The 26,201-nt window shown below is 36.8% G+C and overlaps 1 protein-coding gene across 1 annotated transcript in view; it reads right to left on the bottom strand.

Moving 5' to 3' along the window:
* The window catches only part of HIBADH (3-hydroxyisobutyrate dehydrogenase), a 67,600-nt gene that overhangs the window by 31,644 nt on the left and 9,755 nt on the right, over positions 1-26,201 (bottom strand). Inside the window, exons 3-4 of the mRNA XM_072412482.1 lie at positions 21,912-22,021; positions 19,142-19,263 (exon numbers count right to left, since the gene is read on the bottom strand). Coding sequence (XP_072268583.1) covers positions 19,142-19,263; positions 21,912-22,021 — 232 coding nt within the window. The remainder of the gene's footprint in view (positions 1-19,141; positions 19,264-21,911; positions 22,022-26,201) is intronic.

Genomic DNA, 26,201 nt, shown 5'->3' with positions numbered 1-26,201 from the left:
GCAAATGTATTATAGATATATTGTAGTGCAGCTTCAGCCAAATACATTCAAATCTTCAGGTATTATGTCTACCTCTCATGCATTTCTGCCAATGAAAGTATAAATGTGGAAGTTGAACTTGCAAGATATGTCGGATATGCATAACAAATAGAAGCAGCCAAGCATACGGCACAATTTATTCAATCTAATCTTCAACTGCAGATATTCAGCATACCCGACGCTTTAGATGGCTATGGTTTATATATGTAGCAGGATCATATTCACTGACATACAAAACTTGCCTCATTTTATTACATTGTAAAAACAATAGGAGTGTGGCCCTTTTTCAATTGATGACTAAAAAATACACTGGAAAGGACGACTGTTTGGGTAAGCTTTAAACTCAAAAATTGGAAGCAATATGGATACAAAATATAATACCATGATCCTCACAAGCCTTAAATATGCAAGAAAATAAAAAGAAAAAATAATCTAAATGATACGGTTAGAGACCTAAAGAGTATAGCTGCATACACACTTCCAATTATTATCATTTGTAAACAAACGATCCTGCACGATATCTGCGAACGATCTTATAGCACCGACCCTGTACATACAGATAACGACACGATCGTTCAAAGATATTGCGCTGGAACCAATACCTATATAGATATATAGAGAGATAAATATATATTTGAATATATCTATCTATATCTATCTATCTATCTATCTACACACACTCATACACAGAATACAGCCTGTATCGAACGTTCGTTCATCGCGCATGCTCAGAACATGCACGATCACTGAACGACCATACACACGATAGATGGTGAACGATCGTCGTCCAATCCGATCCGCCGGTCTGGTCGTTCATTTCCAACGACTATCCTTGTTCGTCGGCGTCATTGGATACCTTTTTTACGAACGATTTTTGGCCAATCGTTCGTTCGTCGTTCATTACCAACGATAAAAATTAGACGTGTGTCCGCAGCTTATGTCTAAAGATCCGTATTTTCTATAACATTTTTATTAGTACTTTTACTCCTACCCTGGATTTACAATTTTCAATATTTGCTCCATGTGAATTCAGGCTTAGGCTGATGTAAACTTTTAAATGGTGTACAGGGAAGAAAGAGCACATAAAAGAAAGCATTACACGTTATATTTTCATAAAATGAGTATGCATGTACCAGTGTATATGACTGAACTTTTAACATACATATCAGAAAAATCAATAGGCTGGTTTACACCTATCCATTGTCACAACTCACAAAAACTTGTGCTGTGTGTTGTGTTGCCACTTACTTAACACAACACCCCAAAGCCCAGGACAGTAGGTACTGTCAGTCATAGAATGGCAACCCAAAGCCCAGTTCTGTAGGAACGAATAGATTCATGCTACAGCATACCTCAATGAAAATGTCAACTGTGGTGCAAGTCTAATTTTCATCTGTTGTGCATCAGCAGCTCCTTCTAAATAATTAGGCTGCCCAACAATTGGGGCTTAGTTTGTTAAAGAAACTTTAGCATCATCATGTATTAAAACAGTTGTCAGTCTAAATAACAGATTTGCAAGGCACATTCAATAAGAGTACAGAAAAATAACCTAAGGGTTAGGGAGGACATATAAAAGTTCATTAGAAATGTAACTAATAAACAATGTAGATCACAGGACTGGGTACAGGTCCCTTCAGAACAGGAATACTATGAATTACTTGACTGACATTATTGGTGAGATAGATTACCTTAAGTAGGTCTGGTAGCCCCCAACAGAGGTTTCAACACAAAAAAAGTCAATCTAAAAACAATTGTTTGACCAATCAAAGTCACAATTGAACAAACTCATCAATAACATTAGGATAGTGTTGTATAATGGGCAAACACACAGGCTTTATATACGGTACTTATACTGACTCGGTAGAAGAAGAAAAATGAAATAACTGCCATTTTCCTTTAGAGATACACAATATACTAGGTATATGATCTTGATTTGACTCCGACGACATAAACATGTACGTTCAAGCAATCTCTGAGTAGTTGATTATATAGGCGTCTGCTAAAATATTTTGGATCAGTCAGCCAGCCTCTATCTAAAATCAGACATTAGGAAATTAAGCTAACTGCTAAAAGATAAAACTCACACCCTTTGAAAGGACTCTGCTTTTTTATTAATCCCTCGTGATTACCACAGTCTTGTCCTAGTCCCACTATGCATTCCTAAGCTTTTGAAATGTGACTACCATAACTAATGCACAATTTTCTCCTAAATTTACCATAACAAAATTACAACCCTGTCAGTGCCCACTGAATAAATACTTCCCCAGCAGCTCTTCATTCCTCATCAAAATCATCATGACTGAAATCATTTCAAGATCAGAATAGCTCCGTACTATTGAATGCTCGAAAGCCAAATCGTAATTTATGGCATGCTAATTTAAGCCACACAGTGCAAACAAAGGCAAGTATCTTTGAGTCAATCATGGCAGCCATATGGGCAGCTGGGCCAACATATATTTACATACAATTGCCTTACATTATGCAAAAAGTCTGATGTATAGATACATACTAGAGGATGGGCTGTACTAACAAGGACCAGACAAGTGACAAATACTACCAGAGTGCATGGCTATATTTAGACTAATAAGCCTGATACATGAATTCCATTATCAATCCCAACTGTGTGATCTTCACAAGGCATTATGACTTTCTCCATGCTTTGCTGGCATACACAATGGATCTACACACATGGGAGTACTGGCTACAAACCCAATTATCTAAAAACCTTGACAGCATTAGGTCCTCAATACCTAGACAAAATAAGAACCTGCCACAAGGTATAAAGGATACAGGTGCCAGACCTGGACATTGTTACTGCGAATACTTTTTTTAGAAAAATGTAAAATTAGTCTTGGTCATTGTTAAGTTTACAAAAATGTTACATAAACATATAATGAAAACCAGCATTACAGAACTTTTTTTATCCTACAAATGATATACAAAAAAAGCAGAGCACAGCCTAAAGGAGTGTTGGGACCCAGGGCAAAGTTGGCTAATCCTGAAGGTCCAGTATCTGCTGGAAGGTAGAGAGTAGCTTCTTTTTTTAGAATTTTACCAGCTATATAAGTGGTAAAAAAACAATTTTAAAAAAATTAATTTTTATCTTTAAAAACAAAAACAAAACAATGATACAGCAACATTTAAGCACTGACCATAACATGCGTACAAAACTATATACATTCACAAAACCAACAGATATTCTATATTTTGCACCTATAAAACATTAAACAGCAGGTACTGCTCACAGAGGGTTCAGGGATAGAGATTCACCCGCTGGCAGCAATCTACCATTTTTTGTCCTTGTTTCATTTGCCTAATTTACCAAATACAAACTGCTCTTCTAAAAGATGGCACTTGGCCCTGTCTACCCCTAAAGAGAGCTGTACGAAGCACGAGATGGCAAGCTAAGCGCTAACTTTAGGAATCCATAATGCCACTCTCCAGGTTTCTGCTATCAACAACTTTTAGAGTCCCTTGAGGCATAGGGTTATCACTTGCATATTAAATGTGCCCTGCCTTACGGTAATCCATTTATTTTGAATGAGCTACCATTGCATGGCTTTATAGCACTTTATTTTACCTTGGAAACCAAGAACAAATGGCTTGTGTGTTGTGGTGAACTGCATCCTGGGTTGCACACAACCAGGTCACCGTAGTTGTGTGCCACTCTAGATTATTCACATCACAAGTATAGTAATGAATGAATAGGCCTAAAGGGACCCTCAAATGCACAACAGTTTCATTTTTAACAGACATTACTTACATTTTTAAACCCTAGTGTTCATTTGTGGCTTACAAGCTTTGTTTGATCCCTATGTAAAACAGTGAACTAAACCCAAGTGGACAATTTATCAAAATAGCCTAAAGGGTGGCAACACTTTTCAAACCTGGATTGTCAATTTAAAGAAATCTATTGTGAATAGTTTGATCCAGCAACAAATGAGGAACATCCACTGTGGCAACAAAAACCAAACAAACAATGGAAGTGCATTTAACAAAAAACACATTTAGTTTAAACCAGCATCTACTGGCAGTCAGAGTTTGTTTAGGGGTTCTACAACCAAAGCTAATCGTAACTTTTCCTGGATGATTAAGCAAACTGCAGACAGTGGTATGGATCAGAACCAGTCAGCTGGAGAATCAGCATCAGCCTAGTCAGCTCAGGCAGCATTGTGAAACACAGCTCATCCGAGCTAATCTGAGGAGACCCGCCACAGTCTCCCTGGCAGTTTATTGGTGCTTTTTCACTGGTCCATTTGGGAGTGCAGAATTCCCCTTTAACTAATAAATGTGATTTAATTGTAATTCACTAAGTGTATGCATTGCTGTTTTGTTTAATAGCTACTAACATTTACATCTTTTGCAGGTTATTATCTGTACTTTTGCAGGGTATTAGGTACTTATGGTCTACCCTTCTCATGATTCCACAGCAGCCTTGTTCACATAATGCTGGGACATGAGACATAGGTAACACGTCGTAAGAAACTTGCTTATTCTAGTTGCATTGAATTTTAACTCCTAAACTTGACCATAGATCAGTATAGACTGATGTCCCATTGCTCAGTTTATGATCTTCATATTTAATTAAATGCTTTTTTTACATACAGTATTATATAGAAAAAAATGTTGGACTTACGGAACTTGTTTGGTGTTCCATCTTTACATATGCACATCTCTGCAGAGGTCTGGGAATAGTTCTGCTCCTTGTCACCAGCCATCTGAACCCATTTATAATGCCATGCATTAATGCAAGTGAAAGTAACTTTAATGGTGAATCAAAGCCAGACTCTGCTCAGTGTACGTCTCCACTTACTACATGTCCTTTGATCAGTATGTTCATTAATAGCCATGCAATTTTTAATACATCCCCGGTGAGCATTCCATTTCAGCTTTTTCTGTAGAAAAGGTTTCTCAAGGAAACCCTTGCTATACAAGACAATGTGACCAAATATTCCAGACTACCCCTCCAAGTACAGCTGGAGATTGAAAAAAATACATGTTTAATTTAAAATACAGTAAGAACCACTGAAAGGCATAAAAACCTTTACTGAGTATATATCACAAACATCTGTCACACTCACATGGAATGGTTTTGTAGTTTGTGCAGTTCACACAATTGGGGTGGGCCATTGTGTCACACTTTGAAAATGTTTTTTGTTGGACTTACACTTTATTAGTCTTGTATAGAGCAGAAAGGGTTAAAACCTCTTATCAGTTTTTTTGCATGGTCTACAACCTGCTGGGAAGATTTCCTGTTTTAAAGATGCAAGGGTAAATAAAAAGAAAGCCTAAAAATGAACACATTTTTATCCTAGTGGGTTATAAGCCAAGAGGCCAACAAGTGGCCCAATTGGAAAAGATTCTCTCATTGACTGATAACTAATTGTTGGATTCCCCCAACTTTAATCCATTGAAATAACAGAATGATTGAACTGGTGTGAACTGCACAACTGCGCAATCTGGCCCAGTAGTGCCCTGAGGGATCTTCCCCCAGACCTGAATTAGGGAATCAGTGAGCCTATAGACAGTCTTTGGGTCGAAGGGTCTCTACTAGATTCAGGTCTGGGGAATATGGGGGGAAGTCAATGGTATCGAATGCCTTTGTCATCCAGAACTACCTACAAATTTGGCCACATGAGGCTTGCCATTATCCTGCTCCAGAAGGAACAAAACTATGCTCCACCGGACCTTTACTGATCCCCTAACCAATTATGTTGGATAATGCCACAGGCAGCATATACTCACCATGGCATTTCCAGCATAGGAAAAATGCATGTTCGGGTAAGGGATCAATGATCAACTACAAGTACCTTATCTTTGCTCCCACTGCCTTCCTGCTTTTGACCAATCCAGTAGTTTGGCACTGTACATAAGAACAATGAGGACCCGCCACTATTCTAGCACATCACACAGTGCAGGAGATTATCAGGTGCCAAAAGAGCAAGAAATAAGGTAGGTATTTGTACTTCTTCCCTTCCCCTAGCCAAACACACATGTACTCCATGCTTTGTAGGGGGTTACCCTACTGAATAGGTAAAATGAACATAAAAGGCATAACTGTACTAAAAAAAAAAAATATATATATCTTTCTTCTTTTGGCTACATCGCCCGACCTTGCACTGCATAGGCACAATATTGGGTGACGTGGCCTGCTGTAACTAAGAAAGATTGCGAGACCGCCACTTTATTTTTTAGGGCCTTGAAAAGCCCCTTCTGCACGGACATGAGTCCACTTTTACACAAATTATCAGTATGTACATAAAAACATTCATCCCCCTCATTACCACTGCAATGGCAGCATATTCATACTGATGAAGAAACATTCATTCTAAGCATCAGATTTTAGAAATTTGGAGAAGCAAATAAGTAAATAATATTAAGTACGCAAATAATTTGTGATATTGACTCAAACTTAAAATGAAAGCTATAAGTATGGTCACTTTCTGGTGAAACCCATTACATCCAGCAACCAACCTAAGAAAGTTTAGAGTAGCCAAAAGATTTCAGACATGTTAAATGAAAAAAATAATAATAAAAGATCTAAAATGTACATTATATATATATATATATATATATATATATATATATATATATATATAAATAAATATTTTATTTTCCACATTTAGTACACTGTGCACCCAATATAAATAAAAATATATATTTTTAGGTAGAATTAAACAAATTAGAAATTGGACACAAAACATTACACACAATTGGGGGAGACCAGAAGTGTATACGTAAAACAGATTCCAATATTTTATGCTGGCATGGCATGCTGGCATGCTGGCATGCTGGCATGGAAATTGAGTGCTGAGGAGTGTCAGGAAAAAAGTAATATGATGCAATGATGGGATTTTTCCTGACTTTTTGGAAATCTGTTTTTAATTCAAGTATTCCATGTATACAGCTCATTAACACCTTCAATGTATAAAGGACTACAGCAATGAACATCATGTTCTGTTCAGTGTCTCTCCCCTACTTTTCTTAATTTAAATAACATTATAAGCTATGTAGTACACAGTTTTCACAGGCTTTCCCTTTTGGTATATCATAATGAATTGCCCACTGCACTGAGGTCAGTCACAAAATGAGCGAAGTGATAGAAATATTTTGCCGTAGTGCATTAAAAAACTGCACTGCAACACAATACATTAGCAGGGACATTACAAATTGGTTGTTATGCAACTACTGATAATATTGGTCCTTGCGTATCACACACTGTGTTTGATATGTTAGGCTGCATGGCAATGTGTGTCATGTACATGAGCTCATAGTGCAATATGCGTTGCTAATGCAGAGTAAAGTTAAGGCAGCCCATTCCCCGGCATGCCATGTATGTGCAGTATGTACATTGAAGTTACCTGAATTTTTTCAATAATAGGTAAAGTAGTTAAGGTGTTAAAAATTTGTAAGAAAAAAAACCCAGAAATGTAAGATTATATGTAAAACAAATAAATAAATCAATGCCCTTGTAGAAGATCAAGGAATAGGAAAAGTCCCGGTAGCTATCAAGCAGCCCCTTTGCTGAAGCAGATTTCTCAGCATTACTAACAGCCCTCACTGGTAACTTGCTCCATCCTACCACTGGTCCCAGCAGATAGCACATCCTGACAACCAGCATGAAAAGATGCTCTGATGGGGACCTTGGCTGTCAGAAGCCACCAGCTGGCCTGCCAGGGCTCTACAGTCACAAGGGCCATCTGACAGTCTGGGCGTTGCTGACCATGCTGAGCCTTGTGCCGCCCAGCTGCTGTATGGTCATGTCCATCTGGAGATCTCCAGCAAGACAAATATCTCTGCCTGTCAGATCTCTTCAGCTCCCTTGTTATGCAAATTCAATTACTCATGTGTGTCTTATTAATGCTGGCTAACTGTTTCGAGAGCCATATCATACTGACAGTCAGTTCACATTTTAACTCGCCAGAAGAACCTCATTTATTCTTGCTTAACAATTCACGTGTAAAACTAAAGGGGAGCAGACAGAGTACATCGTGCTGTAACCTCTAAGCACACAAATACTACTACTAACAAGGAAGAATAATAAGGAAATAACGCTGATAATTAGCTGCTCTACAGCTCTGGGCTCCTTGCACGTAATAATAAGTATTACGTGCATACTGTATGTATATATTCAATGTGTTTAATTAGGAATGAAAACAAATATTTACCACTACTATTTGTGTAATATGAGAAGAGGAAACAAGGGGTGTCACACAGCGGATGGCACATTATCACTATAACGGGGAACACTGTAAAGCCATGGACTTCACCACCTATAAGTTTACCATTATACATGCAAAGTGGTAATGCAACATTGTGAGTCTCCATTCAGACCTTCACACCGGTGGAGAACCCAGCTGCATATAATTAGAGGCATTTGCTCTGACATTCAGCTGCCAGGGAATGATGGGAGTTGTAGTTTCACAAATGAATACTGTTGAATACTACTGTATACACAGCTACATAAAGACAAACCAACAAGTACTAACAAATGCCTCAGAATACATGAAGACACAGTATGCACAAGACACCAGGGAGCATACCACATTCCTGACAAAATCTAAAAATATTAAGCTTTTTGCAATTAGATTCCCAATATGAAACATCTAAACCATTTACTGAATAGTAGAACCAGCAGGGCAGAAGGCAATATTAATGTGACCTTTACCTACAGTATATGACACCAAAAACAAACATACTCAGGTAAAGCTTGTTTTATTATTATTCGTTTTACGTTGTTTTCCTGTTTGGGGCATTCATACAGGAAATAAGGTGTAAGTGATGCTCCAGGATTTGATAATATTTTGCCAAACTGCACGATGATGGTTTTGGGCTATGTTATGTAGACCCTTACAGACTGAACACTTAATATTTTGGTTCCTTGTACCCAGTTTCTACTAAATTAAAATACAGTATGCTTATCCTTACTTTTCAAAAATCATATAAATCTGAACTATTCTCTGGCACAGAGTTTGCAAATCCAAAAATGAAAAGGCTTTTGAATAGGAGTATTAAAGGATGACCTTGTAAAAAGTATTCTACTTCTATATTGTATAATTCCAACCTGGAGAATTCACCTTCCCCTATCTAGATGTATACTCATCTATATCCCGAGGCAGCTGACCTTCACGATTCCTATAAACGTTTTGTTAAAATATGTGCACTGGCCATAACCATGCAGTAGTCCAACAGACCTCTATATGACCCAAGGCCAGACACCTTCCTAAAAAAGTATATGGGGAGCTACTGCACAGCCAGCACACAAATTGTTGCATAGCATGTAAAGACAGAGGTTTAAAAAAATAGTGCAAACCACAGCCCCAAAAGACTGGTACATATACATCTGGGGAGTATAGTAAAGAATGCACTTTTACTGATAAAATACATTTCAGAATTAACATAATTTGATGCATTACATTCAATTATGTTCATCGTAAGAGCAAACTGCAGGTAAGCCTACAGACCTACTAATCTGTAGTGCTGGCTTCAATACTCTGAGTAACTGACCCAGATCACATATGCAAATCAAAAATACCCATGGGACTGTTTTACGTTAGGTTATCATAGCACTGACCAAATGCCAAAATGGTCACCTGGAAACTAGCATTTATGGTAGTAAGCCAGCAGAAGCAGCCACAGGATTTCTGTAAATGTAAGAAATACAAAGCTGCCCCCTTTGATTCGGAATACAATACACCTTTACACTTTTCTTTTAATGTCTAATGTTTTCATATAGGAAGATAAACCATGTGTAATTTTCAGGATGGCACATTGAGCAAGAGGGAGATACATCACGGATCCATGGGATTTCATGGGTTAAAACATTTCAAGAAACTTGTGAGAAGAGGTATCCACATCTGTACTGTAGTGGGAGGGTTCCCTTCTCAGTGTGAGCACGGCAGGGTTAGGCCACTGATTTCCAACATCAAATCTAATTGACACTCCTGGGAGCTTGTCATCCATGAACATCACACTTCTCAGATAAATGGAGGACATGATGTAAGCTTATACACAACTGCTATGTTTGGTTATGGATGAATTGCTGTGATGACCTGATTCAAGGCAATCATTATAAATTCATGGACAGGGTTTATTGTCATTGAGGAATCAAAGTAATATAGGGTACATTTTTTAATACCTCTGGATAATCTAATGATTCATACAGGGCTGTAATTCTACCAGCAAACTTGCACTTATAGTAGATTAAATCCTTACTAAATGGAATAGTTTGCTAAAGCACTGATCATCATGAACTATTAATAATTTTGTATTTGATAATACTTTTTACCATTGTCATCCCTTGTTACACCTCACTGTAGCCTCTTTGCCACCTATACATGAAAGCATGGCATTTCTCTGAGCAGGTGTCACAATAGTAATAATTGTTACAGCCATTTCTGTATAATGTGTGTTGAAACCCTTGTGTAGTCGTCATAGAAAAGCCTGTGTGTCAAAGTTACCATCAGGTGCACAGTTGGGAGGAAAGAACAGAGCACCGCAAGAGGAAATGCTTGAATAATGACCTCCTTTCAGGTAGGATTAGCTCTTCTATTTAAAAAGCTGCTAACTTTTGAAATGGCAAACATGATAATACTTACATATGTTTTACCCGATTTGATTTACATATGCTTGAAAAGTATGCCCTAATTCAACATGAAAATGTTCCTTCATTCAATTTTTTTGGAAGATTTTCAGAGGTCCATGCCTATCTCAATAAATCACTTTGGCTTCGGTTTTATCTTTACATGAGTTTCAAAATAGACCTTTATGCAATCTGTCCACCATGGACAAAAGGATTGTTGTGTTCCACACATAGTGTGTTCTCTTTAGTTCATAAAAGAGTGAGAATAAACTGCAAAGACTTGTATATACTATGTAAAATTAAATGTCAAAAGCACTTAAAATATACACAACCACCCTAAATCGGTATGAATTTATATTGAGTTTAAGGTTAATAGGAGCATTTAAAAGTGTCACTAAAGTTTATAAAGCTTAAAAAACAAAAGAAAAAAAACTTAAGTTTTTTGTATTTATGATACATTCCTTCCTCCAGTAGTTTTCACCCAAATATGGACCTTAGAATTTTTGCAAAGACCTCATATTGTTAATGCATGTGGCTACAATTCATGCTATGTTAAGTATGTCTTCCTTTGTAGCCACCCTGTTTGTGCTGTAGAGAGCTGAGGCTACACATTGAACACTTTGAATCAATGATTCACAATGCAAGGAACCATGACACATGTAGTTTTCTTATAGGCAGCAAGCAGAGTTTGCAGCCACTCTGCTGCCCTCTAGTGTTAAACCTAAAATAATTAAAAACACTAGCAGCCTCTAAACACCTTGACTACATACAAACAACATTTTTTTCCCCAAAATAAGGAAACATTTTTTAAAAAGTATATTGCTCATATACGCTTGCCTGCTGCTCTTTATTACTTCCTAATGCGAGGACTGTGACTTTGAGAACTTTTCTTAAAAGAATTTTTGTCGCAGGTAATGGTACATAGCATTAGCTATCAAGGAGTGGATTTTATATAATACCTGAAGTAACTCTAAACGGTATGTAAACTCAAAGCTTTTTCCTCAGTTTTGACTAGGGGGTGGGTGGGAATGAAAGTCTTGAGGAACATAAATTCGAGCAAAGTAAGATATTTGGCAACCATACATTAGGGATGTACGAACATACATAAATACATAACCTTCTACTTGTTTACATTTGCTATATAACAAAGGTTTTTACAAGCTCTGTGACTTAAGAAAGCTGAGCCAAAGTAGTTCCTTTTTAGACAGTCTGTCTAATTGAAATCTCAGATGTAGAGTGTAAAGGGAGGGGTCTCTGCTTTCCCTCATTCTTTTATATGTACCAGTATATACTCCCTTAAGAGGTACCCGTCATGGGAGTAGACTGCCACGAATACCCTTTGCTTCTGAAAAGTCTAATAGCCTGGCCATGTTGCTGCGTTGGTTTAAATTTGTTAGGTCAATGATCCATATGGTATAGAAATATTATTTTAGACTTTTTTTTACTTTCCTTTGCTGCATGTTTCTGGTCTGTTATACAATTTTTAAATCAGACAAAGCCAGGAAAGTGGTAGTGAAGAAAGTGGCCAGCAACAACAGCTGCATTTTTCCTTCCACTTTAAAAAATACAACAGAGTCTCTCCCCTGCCGCAAGCCTGCTATAACTAGGGAGAAAAAAGGAGCAGCAGAATTTATAATATGTAATCTGAATGGCCTATATACCTATAAATGTTCACAGTGATGGACTGGCAGCACTATGCAGAGAATTAGATCCTTCAAAGACTGCCACTGCTGGCCCCTCGCTCAGTAGCAGTGTTCTGTATATGGAAATACAAACATCCAATATAAAATCAAGTACTTGTATTAGCCATAATAAAAATATATTTTATATTAACACAGAACTGAAGTAAATTGTGGTATTTACTATACGATGGAGTTCCTCCTAAATGATAGTATCCATGTTACAGATCAGGGGTGTATGGTGAATTAAGTATCCATGTTACAGATCAGGGGAGTATGGTGAATTCTTAAGAATTACATGAACACTTACTACTATATATTATAGAAAAAAAAAACAACAACAACCACCACCTAATTTTTATCAATCTATTAACATGTTAAGCACAACACCAAAGCAACCTGTACAAAAAATGTTCACATTTTGAGTAAAAAGTTTTAGTATCCACGTTCAATTGGCGTCCTAAAATGTCAACATTTGGATTAGAGAAGCAGAAAGAAATACCGACATTAAACTATCAGCAATTAGGCTTGTACATTTCATTGCATATACTTTCAACAATTCACTGCTACATAGATGCTGGAATGTAATGCCATCTTGTGGTGCAACTCAAAGCCAGTACTGTGTGATGTACTCTATTCACCGAGCTAAAGCACATTCACAGTGCACACATATAGCACACTATACATGCGTTGATCTTCTGATTATGCTGTTGCCTGTGTTTCCTTGGCCGTTTATGCAAACATTTCTGCCAATTAAAAGTAAAGATCACAGTTCTAAAAATGACCAGCATTACAGGAAGAAATGATGGCTTTACTATGAAAACAAACTTTTGCAAGTATGTGATACTACTGGTTTTGTCAATTTGTGAAATAAAAAACACTTGTTTTTTACTGTAATATTATGTTTGTGACATTAAAAATACAAAAGAGCAAAAAATAGGGCTGATGTTATTAGAAACCAATTGTGTTTGACCTTTTATTTTATGAGCAAAAACAATAATTATAATTAGTTACTAAATGCAAGAACTCTTTTTACATGTTTTTCTAGTTTTCATAAATCAACCACTATGTTATAAATATGAATATCTATATACACAAAAATGTTTCTTCCCAATCTCTCCCCGTTCCCGATTCTGTCTACAGTATAGTCTGCATGTAATCTATAACAAAACATCAGTGCCGAATATGTTGTTGCTCACTATTTAGACCATAAAGATGAATCTCTATACAGGTAATTTATACTACAATAGTCTACATTGTGCAGTCATAACTTTTTGCTTTCTTACAAATTAACTATTTACTCTGTAGTGTGTTGTAAAGATGTGACTGCCATATAAATGAATAAATACATTTTGATCACATGACAGTACAGTTAAGAAAAACCTCATGTACAGCTCTGATAAACACTACTATTAATATAACAATTATATTTTACAGATCCCTCCCCCCAAACCCCATTTTTTTTTTTGTTTTTTTGCATCTGTGATCCTATAATGCTTGAAGACAAGTTTAATTGCTGCTCCAGACACCAGAGGCTCATCACCTGTCTCTAGGTGGAAAAGGTGGAATGGTAATTGGTAATATAATATAAACTGACATTTTACTGGGAGCTGGAGAACTAAGCAAATATGAGCAGTGGCTGCCTATACAGGTGTTTCCCAGATTACTGCAATAACACTTTTGATCAGATCACCTAGGTATGTATGTTTATGCTGAGGTCAGGGGAAAAATTATCCTACAAACCAATTGCAATGCTCCCAAACCATCATCCAAGAGTAATCTGTTGAATGGGTCTAACATGCTTTACAGAAATACAAACAACAGATAATTAGGCAATCATTATCTCAATTTCAAGAGAAAGCGAAACTATACAACTTCCGAGGAAGGAGTGAGAAGACTAACACAGTATGGAGTACCGATGTCTATCCAACAATAGAAAAGAGAAATCAGGGTCCTATAAAGAGCACCAAGGGCCATGTCATACTTGTGGCTGAACACAGTATTGTACCACAGACCAACCACACTCCTAACCACTCCCATTTAATAATAATTAAAACAAAATGTTGATTTCATGTATTGTAATATGCAACATTTTGTTTGTAATTCTTTCTGCAAGCTTTGTAGTCATTTCCATTTACATAATCCTAATAGGAATTTTTCTATATTTTTTTTTTAGAAGTAGTTTTGTCCTATGCGTCTCACCTTCCCCTGAGGAAAAGGGCAAAACGCATCAGCCCTGTGATTAATAATCCTTCTTATTTGCTTAGCATATTATACACCATAATATACACCAAAGGACTAACTATAATTGCAACACAGAAGTAAAGTGTATAGCACCAGGAACAGCAGTTTATGGACCATTTATTTTTTTAACTGTACTTCTATTTCTTTGTTGCACTATATGAGAAATACCACAATATATTTTTGCCAACAAAAGCATCTGCTGTTACGAAGTCTCTTCTTTTCTTTATAAATTTTTATGATTTTAGGGGTTGGAATTGAAAAAAAAAAAAGAACCATCCTATATTCATTTTTTTTTTTTTTTTTATGTAAAACGTTTTTTCCCTTTCATTTTAGAGAGCGGAAGGATTGGAGTCCCTGTGTCCTTGTACGAAAACCCCTTCCATCCCAGATTTCTACATAGTCCAGGGACCTGGAAATACTGGCATTTTCCCGCAGCTGTTGCTCTGTGTAGAAACTAAGGGAGGAGCAATCCCTTGCCCGACAAGGTCTAGTTATTCGGGACAGAGGGAAATGGCTGCAAAGTGCAACACTAGAACACAGAGCATTTATGTTCTCCACTAACTCCACTTGGTAATAATTGCTCATCCCCATGGGGTGCCAAGATTTCCCCCTCCCCAGTGTCACCCTCTTTCCTAAGCATTACCGATCTTTTTGTCCCCTCCCCATAAACTGGTCAACAATATTGTTACCCCCACCTCCTATTGGACACTACTGCATCCCTTCCTAAACCTTATTTTTACCGTTATCCTTTGCATCAGAGCATTTTTCCTCCAAGACATTTTTCCTTCCCACTGTATACGGAATCAAGGCATTTTTTTTTTTTACTTCAACTGGTTCTGTGTAGTACATACATTAAGGTTCTGGCTAAATGGACTTCATCATCACTTCTCTGTAATGGTAACAGCTAAAGCAAATCTTCAAACTCTCTTCAGACACTTAACCCTTACAGTGAGCCTTTACCACCTAAACCAAGCCCCAATGCTAACCCCTCTTCAGCTGCTTTGTTCTAAGCAGGCAGCCATTGCAATGCTGGCGAACCCACAACAAAATCATGCAGAGTCAAAACCCTCACGACAGAATACACTGTTCAAGAGAACACTAAACCACAATACGTGCCCTACCCATACAATCAACAACTGTTTAATCCCTATTTAATGTACAGCACTGCGTAATATGTTGGCGCTATATAAAACCTGTTTATTAATAATAAAAGAATGCCAATCCTCTTTCAACAGTTTACTAAGGAGTAAAATAGGCATTAAATGTCATAAGTCAAACAATTATTCAAAAGGCAAACAAGTAGCATGCTACAAATTTACTAGCTTTCCATCAAAAATGACAAGTAAGAGAAAATGTCATCTACAATGCTTAGGGTATGAATAAAACATGCTTCTTAGTAGTTCAACGGTGTATAATTAATGCCATGGTAAGAATGTTTTTATGGTGTGTTTTGGTGAGTTTTTATTACCATCAAGTTCACGATGTAGGTGGGCCGCCTTTTAATCCCTCCGCAGACAAAAGCCCTAAATAAACACAGATCCCTTCCTGGGAAAAAAGTCCACTTCGGTTAAATGGCAAGGAAATGAGTAAATCATTAGTAATCTTTAAAGCCAAAGCTATAAACTCAAGTTACCTTAAAGTTAAAATGAAAGTGCCTTGCGAAATTCTCCAAAGTTCTGAAGCAGATAGAAATCTCAAGCTCTCAGCTCCAGACTAGGCGCCAGCTGATAAACAAACAGCTTCGAGTCAAGACCGAGAGAAATCCCAGCTTTTCAATTTAATGGTTCTGGTGAAGACTATTTATTGCCTTTCCTATGTTCCCTCACTTAGTGGCAGAAGAAGAAATGTAAACTCATCATTATCTCTTTGGGTGCCATAAAGGGCAAAGATTACCTCCATTTCATTAAAGGGGGTGTCTCAAAGAAAGAAAAAAAAAAAAACTTTAAGATAAACAATTTATTGTGGTAATTAGCCTAATTAGAGGAGATTAGATGTTTATGTATCTGGGGTTTACATTTTGTGAAAAGTTTGGTAAGGAAACACACTTTCATTTAATAAGGAGAACGCCAAGCACAAAGTGCAATGCAAACCAATTAAAACCATTTGCACTGCAAAAAAAAAAAAAAACACACAATACGGACATCTCATTGGCTTTCATGGCTTACTGGGCATATCACATTTTCTAAAATTGCTCAATATGCCTAAAGTGGGTATATAGCTAAATTCACAGATGAAGATGATAGAACAGCCAGTTAATCTGACAAAAGCTTTACATTACTCTCCATACACTCCTGGCATTTACATAAAACTAAAACTAGATACAAGACTTTCATCTTTTGCACTTAGGCTTAGTCTACATGGACGTTTCCCCAGCATTTACCCTGAGGCTTTAAAAGCCCATGTTTGAAATTCCCATGCATTCCAATGGGCTAATCTAGACCAGGACGTTACCTTGAGGAACGTTTATTAGCGTTATCTATAACGTCTTGCAACATTTAAAAAATTAAAACGCGATGGTTAACACTGGTAAACGCTCAAAAAAGTAGGTAAATGCTTCCATTTCAATGGGGGGGTTCCCGCGTTTATAAGCACTTTAAACATAAACGCCTTAAAAACATGTGAAAAGGCGTTAAAAACGCGGCATAGATGTTTCTTTGCGGCATAAAAAGCTTTGAAACGCTAATAAAAGTGAATAAAAACACCTGTGTAGACCCAGCCTTAGGTAACATAACAAGAGCTTTTACCTTCCACCATCCTGTGACAGTGAAGGATAACAAAATGACAAGTTAATCACTTGCTCTGTATTCTCCACCCATGAGCACTGCAGCCCCTGTAAAATTGTGCTGCCTCTTCCTCTCCAACTCTGGGCTCTGCTGTATAGGGGGTTGAGAGAGCTTGATATTTGAATGTATAACAACTCTAGTAGTAATACTTTAAAATAATATAGTAAGCTCTTCAGGGCAGGGTTCACTCCTCCTCCTAAATCACTGTCTGTATCTGTCGCTCATTTGTAACCCCAATTTAATGTACAGCCCTGCATAATATGTTGGCGCTACCTAAATCCTGTTTATTATTAATAATAATAATACTAGTAAATATACATTTTTAAAAACATCAATTTTGTCTCTTTTTGTGGGTACAGTTTCAAAGGGTCTATGTGGCAGCTTAAAGTATGTAAAGGGAAAACTTCTTTCTAAGTTTTGGATACAGCAGGAAAGGGCCTGGCCATCTGTCAACTTTTTAAAGCCTAGTATGGTCCTATAGAGAAGATTCATTCCTCTATTTGTAAACAAGACTTTCAACAACACTCACCACAACAGCACTTGAGATTATCAACATTTCCGGCAGTATTCCCCTATGGGATAGAACTCATCTGATGTTATAAAAGTTTGCCGTCCCTGTTTATAGTCGGTTGACTCCAGTAAACATTTTCTTGTACTGAGCCTACAGCGGGCTTACTGCAAGCATGCAAGGGCCTGACATGACATCATAATGAACATGATCATTGATCATTATGACAAAGGTGTTGGGAGGAGGGTAGGGGTTGGGCTCTGCAGCAAAAGGGCACATGCAGAGGTGCCAGCTGGAAAAAAAACAGATTGTGTCATAAGTGGACATGGCCTTGGACTAGTTCATAAGCACATCATTTTTTTTTTTTTTTTTGGATGAAACGCTACAAAATAGATTTAAAGTATATCTTCAGTTAGTAAATCTAACACTGTGTTCACAAACACTGCACAGATAGGGAGGTGGGCAGGTGTACAAAGTAACATTCTCATTTGTGTATCTATTCTGTATCATTCATCTGCATATTAAAATGAAAAAGGATCTATCAGAATAGGATGATAGTTAAAGCAACCAAAAACATAAAAAGATAAAACATGTACCTTTAAAACTATGTTAACCGTCAATATAACTTAATTAGCCCAATTGTTATTTAATTGATCATTTCTTGTATTCCAATTTTTCTAGTATTATTATTTGAACATTTGTTTTGTTCATTAAATTTTGGTGTCACAATAAAGATAGAGTCATTGTTTTTATAATAAAAAATATTTGTGCAATATTGTGTACTAGAATCTTTGTTTTAAGCAAGACAGATCATAGAACAAAAAAGTATTTTTTTTATCTATAGTATTAGTATTTTTTGATTAAATTTAAAAAGGTTTTTTTTTTTAATTTTGTTAGCTTTTTTCCCCTCTATGGATTGCATAAAAAAATAAAATAAATTGTACAAGGTAATACCCAAGTCTTAAAAAGAGATATAGCTATTAAGCCAGTAATAAAGGTTATTGCTGAATAAACTGGACATAGCAGAAATATAGAATTAGCTGCGGTTCATAGGGAGTATACAGGTGTAGGGAATAAACTGCAGTCTAGTGTCTCACAAAGGAAATCAGACATTACACCTCCATAAGCAAAATCTTTAAACTAAAATACAAGCAGCATTTTTCTTTGCCTGGAGTGGTAATGATTTTGTTATTTTTCAGAATTACAGTTCTGAACAATATACATAATCAAGACCCTTCAAACTTTCATTGGCACCAAATATACAAAATGTATCTTACATTCATTACACAGAAGTGTGTTCACTCACCTCCAGAGACAGGCGCATCCATGAAAACTGCTCCCATTTTTTCCGTTTCTTTTGCCAGTTCTTTAGACACAGCTGGGTCAATGGTGCTTGAGTCTATCAACAATGAACCCTTCTTTACTTTTCTGCAAAAAAAAAAAAAGTTATTTATATGCTTTTTCCCTGCAGACTAAACATCAAATTTAGCTAAGAATAATATGCTAAATTATATCTATATAAATAGAACATTCTAAAGTTTCTAAAATAAAAAATTGTTGTAATACAAAACTTTTTTTCCGATTGCCCAATGTTTTCTAGGACCTCATACAGTTAAGATAGAACTCTAGCTAAAAGTTTTAAATTTTTTTCAGGGTCACCTAACCTCCACCCCTTCCCCACCCTCTCAACATTCCAGCACTGCCAGTCATCTACCAATATATAAACAGTTTTGACATTCTGTCAATTTTCTGGGAGCCCAGCCTGTCAACTGGGGGACCACTCAGTGTTCTACCCAGCCCCTTTTAGCCAGGCGCACCACCTGGCACTTTTCAGTAACCACACGGCTGTTTTTGGGTGGTTATTGATGAGTTGGGTCACAATACAGGGGCTGCCAAGCACAATTTCTTCCCACCCAGCTTAAAATAATTTATGGGTTGAACACTGCACTCATGTAACGCAGCTTTGGCTCAGAAGATGTCACTATCATCCACCACCCATGCTAGAGCTACAAAAGTGGCAGTGACATCATTGTGACAGCATTGTTAGTCCTTCTCTCTCCCCTTCCTTTCTAACACTCACGTACCATAACCCTCTCTTTGTTCTCTTTTCTACACCCTCCCCCCCAAGGAACAGGTGTGCACACAGGCACCTCTGGCATAGGCTTTGCCAGGTACTCCTTATGGACCCAGCCTGCCCCCTTCCCTCGTTTGGGCACTGCAATTTTGGATATTTTTGGATATCCAGAATTCACACAACCAGGACGTAAATGTCCTGGCACAAGGTAAGTGAAGGTTGGAAAGGAAGAAGGAAAAAAACCTAACCCCGCCCTGGTGCCACCTCTTGGAGAAACAGGGGAGTGAAACATCCCTCCCCCTATCCTCCCATCTTCTTCTGACATTTACACAGTCTCTGTGCATGCGCACTGTCCGCATCTATGGGTGTAAATCATATGACCACAGTTCTATCTAACTCCTTTATACTTACTGCACATGTGTGAAGTTCGCACATGTGCAATTCCCATAACCAGACGCTGGCAAAGAGCCATTAAAAGCAGGAGACCTGCTAGATCACAATCAGCAACGTTGTAAGTCTTTCAAATCTTTTTTTTTTTCTACCAAGTCCATTTACTCTCCTCCTTTCATTTTTTAAACCATATGTGAATAAATATTGACTTGTCCCTTAGGCAAGAGTTTGCCTCCGAATACACCATCACCCTACTCCTCTCCAACATATATCTTCTCTGAGGACAATAACTTCTGTCTTCCAGGGCTAGCAAGTAAGTCAAGCATAGCTTATTGCATATTCATCTATATGTTTGTAGAACAATTATTACTATGCATACTATAGGTATTATTACAACCTTTTCAAACTTCTATTTGGACACTTATGTGTCCCTATGATCTCTTCTACACATATATTTTAGGACTTATCTATGTTGGAAACCTACTCCCTCATTAATGGCGATCTTTTTTAGGTCTTTCCTCAACCTTGCCCCTAAGTTACACATTTTAATATCCCCTTACCATGTACAATAATGCCTTGATTCTTTTATGAATGTATATATATTCTATTAGGTCAGTCACAATCTTTTCACTGAATACAGGGGGATACAATTCACCTAAAACCACCTTGCATTATCACTCTACCAACAATGACTGTATATGAAGTAAGCGTAATTTTTTTTTTTTTTTTTTTTTTAATTCCATGCTGAATAATGTTCAGATGTCAAATTGTACATTTTATTTCAATATATTTGAAGCAGAATCTATTATCATAATATACCCATTGAAATATTGAGCACATTACCTTAATAACTATTTGATTACACTATGTATTCACTATGAAGATGAATATTTAAGATGACCTTGTTGAAAATATTGTTTTCTAAGTTTTTTTTTTTTGTCCAGTACCATTTTCTAAGAATCCTGAGAAGAAACCAATAGGCGAAACGCCAGGTTAAGAGTCTTGAATATGAGCTTTATTATCACCCAATCTCACAGTTAAGATGGGTATTGTAACTTATCATATCACTATGGCTTTATTTAATTAGTGATTCATTTAAGAAAATTATTTTTTTTGTTGCCAATAAAGACATCTCTCTTCTCTATAGTTTTATTTGTTATACTTGTCATATCCCCAGCAGTGTCCTTATTTGCTGAGCCAGTACCACCCCACCTTCTTTCTATGAATCCCAGGGTATCAGGGGCTTACATAAGAAGGATACCAGGGACATGCTACAAACCAGTTCAGCTTGGACCCAAGGCACTTTTGAAAAATGTATGCATGCACTTTTTTTATTTTAAAAACAAAACAGAACATGCAAGTTTAGAGTTAGTTTTTACATATTCTTTAAATTCACTTGTGTTTTAGAAAATGTGTGGACATCTATATTATTGATCCAGTCCTGACTCATTGGTTCCTATACCTTATCATAAAAAAGCTCTAAATCCAAGAGCAATCGGCTTGCATTTGTATAGTTAATCAGAGTTATTTGAATGGCTCTGTTATCATCAGAGAAGCATCAATAATTTGCACATACAAATGTGTTAGTCAAATTAGCCACGTAAGCACTTACTTTAAAACTCCATTTGGTCCTGTGTAGACATCGATGGCATTCAAGCTTGACGGCAACATGGTAATAATTCTGTCAGCCTTTTCTGCAACATCAGATGGCGAGTCAACAATCTAGATGGGGAAAAAGAAAGAAAAAAAAAAAAAAAACTAAATTTTCTCTCTTACCGGTTTCACAATTAAATAACAAGTAACATAATATGAATGGAGTAGGAAATATAAATAAATGGAGTAAAAGAATGTACTGCATATGAATAAAAAACACATTTTCATTCTCATTCAATAGACATACTCCCATATGGGGTAAAAAAGGTACTGTAATGTTGATAAATGTGCACTTTCACAATCATTCAGGGAAATAGAGGAAACGGCTTTGATGATGTGTAAATCACAATTACAAATAGCAGCCAATACTAGTTCAGACAACTGTTTTCAGCTCACTTAAAGCTGAACTCCAGATAAAAAAAAATATAAATACACAGTATAAATACATATACAGAAGCTGACAAAGCAGGTGTATATTTTGTCCATACAGTCCTGAGTTTTACACAGGACTATCAGCAGGCATAGAAAGGGTGATGACCTCTACTGCAGGTAACTAATACAGTTAGATCATTACCCTCAGCCTGATACTGTATGCTCATCTCTTGGTTTACTCTGCTCTATCATACTGCTAGCATGTAACTTGTCACACAATTGTTTATTTCCTAGGGGTTACTTTTCTGGATGATTTTCCTAGCTACAAAAGCCCCACTACAAAGCTTGCTCCAACCTCTTGCAGATGGCTCATGGGAACACTTAGCTCTTCTGTGAACCTGACAGCAATATTTTTAGTATTTATTAATACTATACAGACTGAAATTTAATACTGAATGTATAGGAGCACGGTGGCTCAGTGGGTAGCACTCTGGCCTTTGCAGCGCTGGGTCCCAGGTTCGAATCCCAGACAGAACACTATCTGCATGGAGTTTGCAGATTCTCCGTGTTTGTGTGGGGTTCCTTCGGGTACTCTGGCTTCCTCCCACATCCCAAAAACATTCAGTTAGGTTATTTGGCTTCCCCTTAAAATTGACCTCAGACTGTATTAAAGACATATAACTATGATGGGACATTAGATTGTGAGCTCTTTGAGAGACAGTTAATGACATGTCTATGGCCCGTAAAGCACTGTGTAATATGTCCAAGCTATATAAATATTGTGTAATATTAGGAGAGAGTTCATGCTGTGTTTGCATTAAAAAAAAAACAGATTTCATGATTATTTATTTTATTCTACACTACACTGTTGCAGATATTTTTTTTCTAAATTACATAAATCCAGGTGCCCAGTGTAGGCATCAATACATATCCAAAGTTAGCAAATGAACTGTCTACAGTAGAGCCAAACAAAACAATGCAAAATTATATTCACAATAATTCTGATTGTAAGGAATTACAATGTGAAATAACAATTCATTACCAAACAGAGAGCCACTGAACATCCTGTAAACACATCACAAGCAGATGTCAGGAGCAGTGCGAGCCCTGCGGCTAACACTAGTCACAGCAAGAGAGCTATGGGAAGCCGATATGTGCAGGAAAAAAAAAACATGCATGTACCATGTAACTTTACAAGGCTGCACAGAAAATCAAATTTCCACATTCTTGTGATCTATGCAACTGGTAAGCATTGTAATGATTCATGTTATTTTACTGCCAAAAACAGAACAATTATTTTCCAATACACTTATAAATATTGCTGTGCAAAATGAAAAAATAAAAAAGAGCAATATATGTAAAAATAGATCCTATCAGTTCACTATTAACTACTGAATTATTTTGCTGCAGACACTTTATAAGCTAGATGTAAAAAAAAATATACCTAGAAAATTACAGTTGGCTTCTCATAACACCATGGATTTTACAATAATTTTGCAACAAAGTATCCAAGTATCTTTTTCTTTGGGAAGTACAAAAACATTTTTTACTTTTTTATAGCGTTGACAGTTTATTACTCTGGGGAAAAGTCTTAGCAAATTAATACATTGTTATATGTTTTATTTTATTTAAAGTTTTTTTTTTGCTGGAATTATTTTCCCTATAAATCCCTAACCATATTACATAACTCAACTTTGAACAAAAAAAAAAAAAATTAAATTTAAATTCTAAACAGTTGTCAGATGCCTCCTGTCAAGTTCCCTGTTGGCTTATTTTGTGTTGCCTGGTCCCCTGCTCTGTACAGCGATTTCTGTAATTGCTGTCTTGTAGTGATATGGGCAGCAATGGCCAAATTCCTAGCACAAGGTAAATCAAACTAACATTGTAAGTATGGTTACACATTAGTAAAATTAACACCCCACTGGTTCCTTACCTCTTCTAAAAAAATCTGTACCATTATAATCAAGCAGTATCTCAAGTCAGCTTTGCCTTTAAGAGGGGAGAATTGTCATCAGTCTGCTCCAGGCTGAGGAAATGCATTTCCTAAGTCTCCCCTTATGAGACTGCAATGCAGTAATGTCATTTTCAGGATGCTCTGTTTGGCTTTACGTTTATTTTAACTTTGTAGATTCCAACGGCTCCTTCCAGACTTAAACAGATGATCTGCCTATATGCCTAATAAATTATTTTTAATTGTGTTCATTTATGCCTCGTAATACAGTTTAGCTAGGTTTAGACCTGTGGTGGGAACAAGCATTTCCCTGTAGTATCTGGGGCTAGAACCCTGGCAATCAGAACCAGCCCATTTGACAGCCCACATTTACTCTCTATTTGGCTGCCATGGGCAGCGAGGAAAGGATAAACGTACCACAACCTCACCGCTGGTCTGAACAGAAATTCTGTGTGCCAGACAGCACAGTCATTTCCGTGCCTTCACTTTCTTTACTATGGATAAGCAATACATCTGGACTCCTGGCCTGGGACTGAACAATGAAGGAGAAGCAGCACACCTATTTGGTTCTCAAACCTTTTCAAAGATTTAAACTGTAACAGCATTAAAGCAGAGCTCTGAATTATTCTTATTTCAGCTTGAGTACAGCTGTTCATGTTATCAGAGAAGGCTAATTTTAGGAGATAAATAGCTATTTATTCTTGTTTTATGTATAAATACATTAAATTGTTTTTATGAACCACATGCCGTGAATAAATTGTGTTTCTTTACTATATTGGTCTAGTTACGTTTTAGGCGAGAAAGTTTTTTTTTGTTGCTTTTTTTTTTTTAAATATGACTTTTTTTTTTAATTTAGTTACAAAACTTAAAAGTCTTTTTGGGGATAAACCAATGTGTAGTAATAATGCATATTAATGTTCAAGTAGACTCCATGTATGAATGCTGATGATCCAACAAAATAACAGGAAATGACGCTGCTTTAAATCTCAGCAGCGAGCAAAGACAAAAAAAAAAAATAGCGAATATTCCTTTTGTTTAAAGCATGGGCATGCCATCATAAAATAGGTATGCACTTGTAAAAATAAAGTCCTGGAAAACACTTTATTGTTGGGAAAGGGATGGCAATGCCTTCACACTTTTATGCCAAGTAAAGTAACTGTGTAGAAGTCACGGTCCGCAGTAACAAGAATGCCTAGTACTCTTCAAAAGCTCAGCGGGGAGTTCCTTTCTGCTTGGACTGAAAAGGAACATTGCTGTCTACCACCAAAACGCCCAGTGAAAGGGAGAGAGATCTTTACTTGCTAATTAGGTCTGTTGGAATACATCCACCGTGTTCCAGACTTACGGGGCAGATGGCCCCCATATGCAGGTGGAGACCTGCAATAAAAGTTCCAGGTCCTATTTTTGAAATGGGTTACATCATAAGTTAAGAACACATATTCCAAAAAAGACAGGTGTCAAGCTTAACACAATGAGGTTGTCAGATGTTTGTTATTAAATAATTGATGTTTTGCTAAGGCTAAAATCATTTAGCGGTTTTTGAAAAAAAGTATTTTTTCACACAATTTATAATAATTTCATTCAGCACAGCTTAAACCAAAGCTGCAATTAGGATTTTTTAAACTAGAACAACTACAACACCACATCTACCAACAGAAACATTGGGCTTGATTTATTAAAGAATTGGGAATGATGGAAAGCGAAACGCTAGGCAAAACTCTAGGTGAAACGAGTCGGGTCAAGAGACATACAATACTTACCTTCAATTACTGTTACCTAGTCAGGGATTCTCAATGTATAGTTATTGGTCTATATGTTCCATGATAATTGAATGGGCATGACCATATACTACAAATATTGCACTGTGTTATATGCCTTTTTGAAATTCATGTCAATACAGTTGTATTTTTGCGTTAAAACCCCAGC

Source organism: Pyxicephalus adspersus, chromosome 5 (assembly GCF_032062135.1).
Source record: "Pyxicephalus adspersus chromosome 5, UCB_Pads_2.0, whole genome shotgun sequence".
In the NCBI taxonomy this organism is placed as follows: domain Eukaryota; kingdom Metazoa; phylum Chordata; class Amphibia; order Anura; family Pyxicephalidae; genus Pyxicephalus; species Pyxicephalus adspersus.
This window is presented reverse-complemented; position numbering and strand designations above follow the sequence as displayed.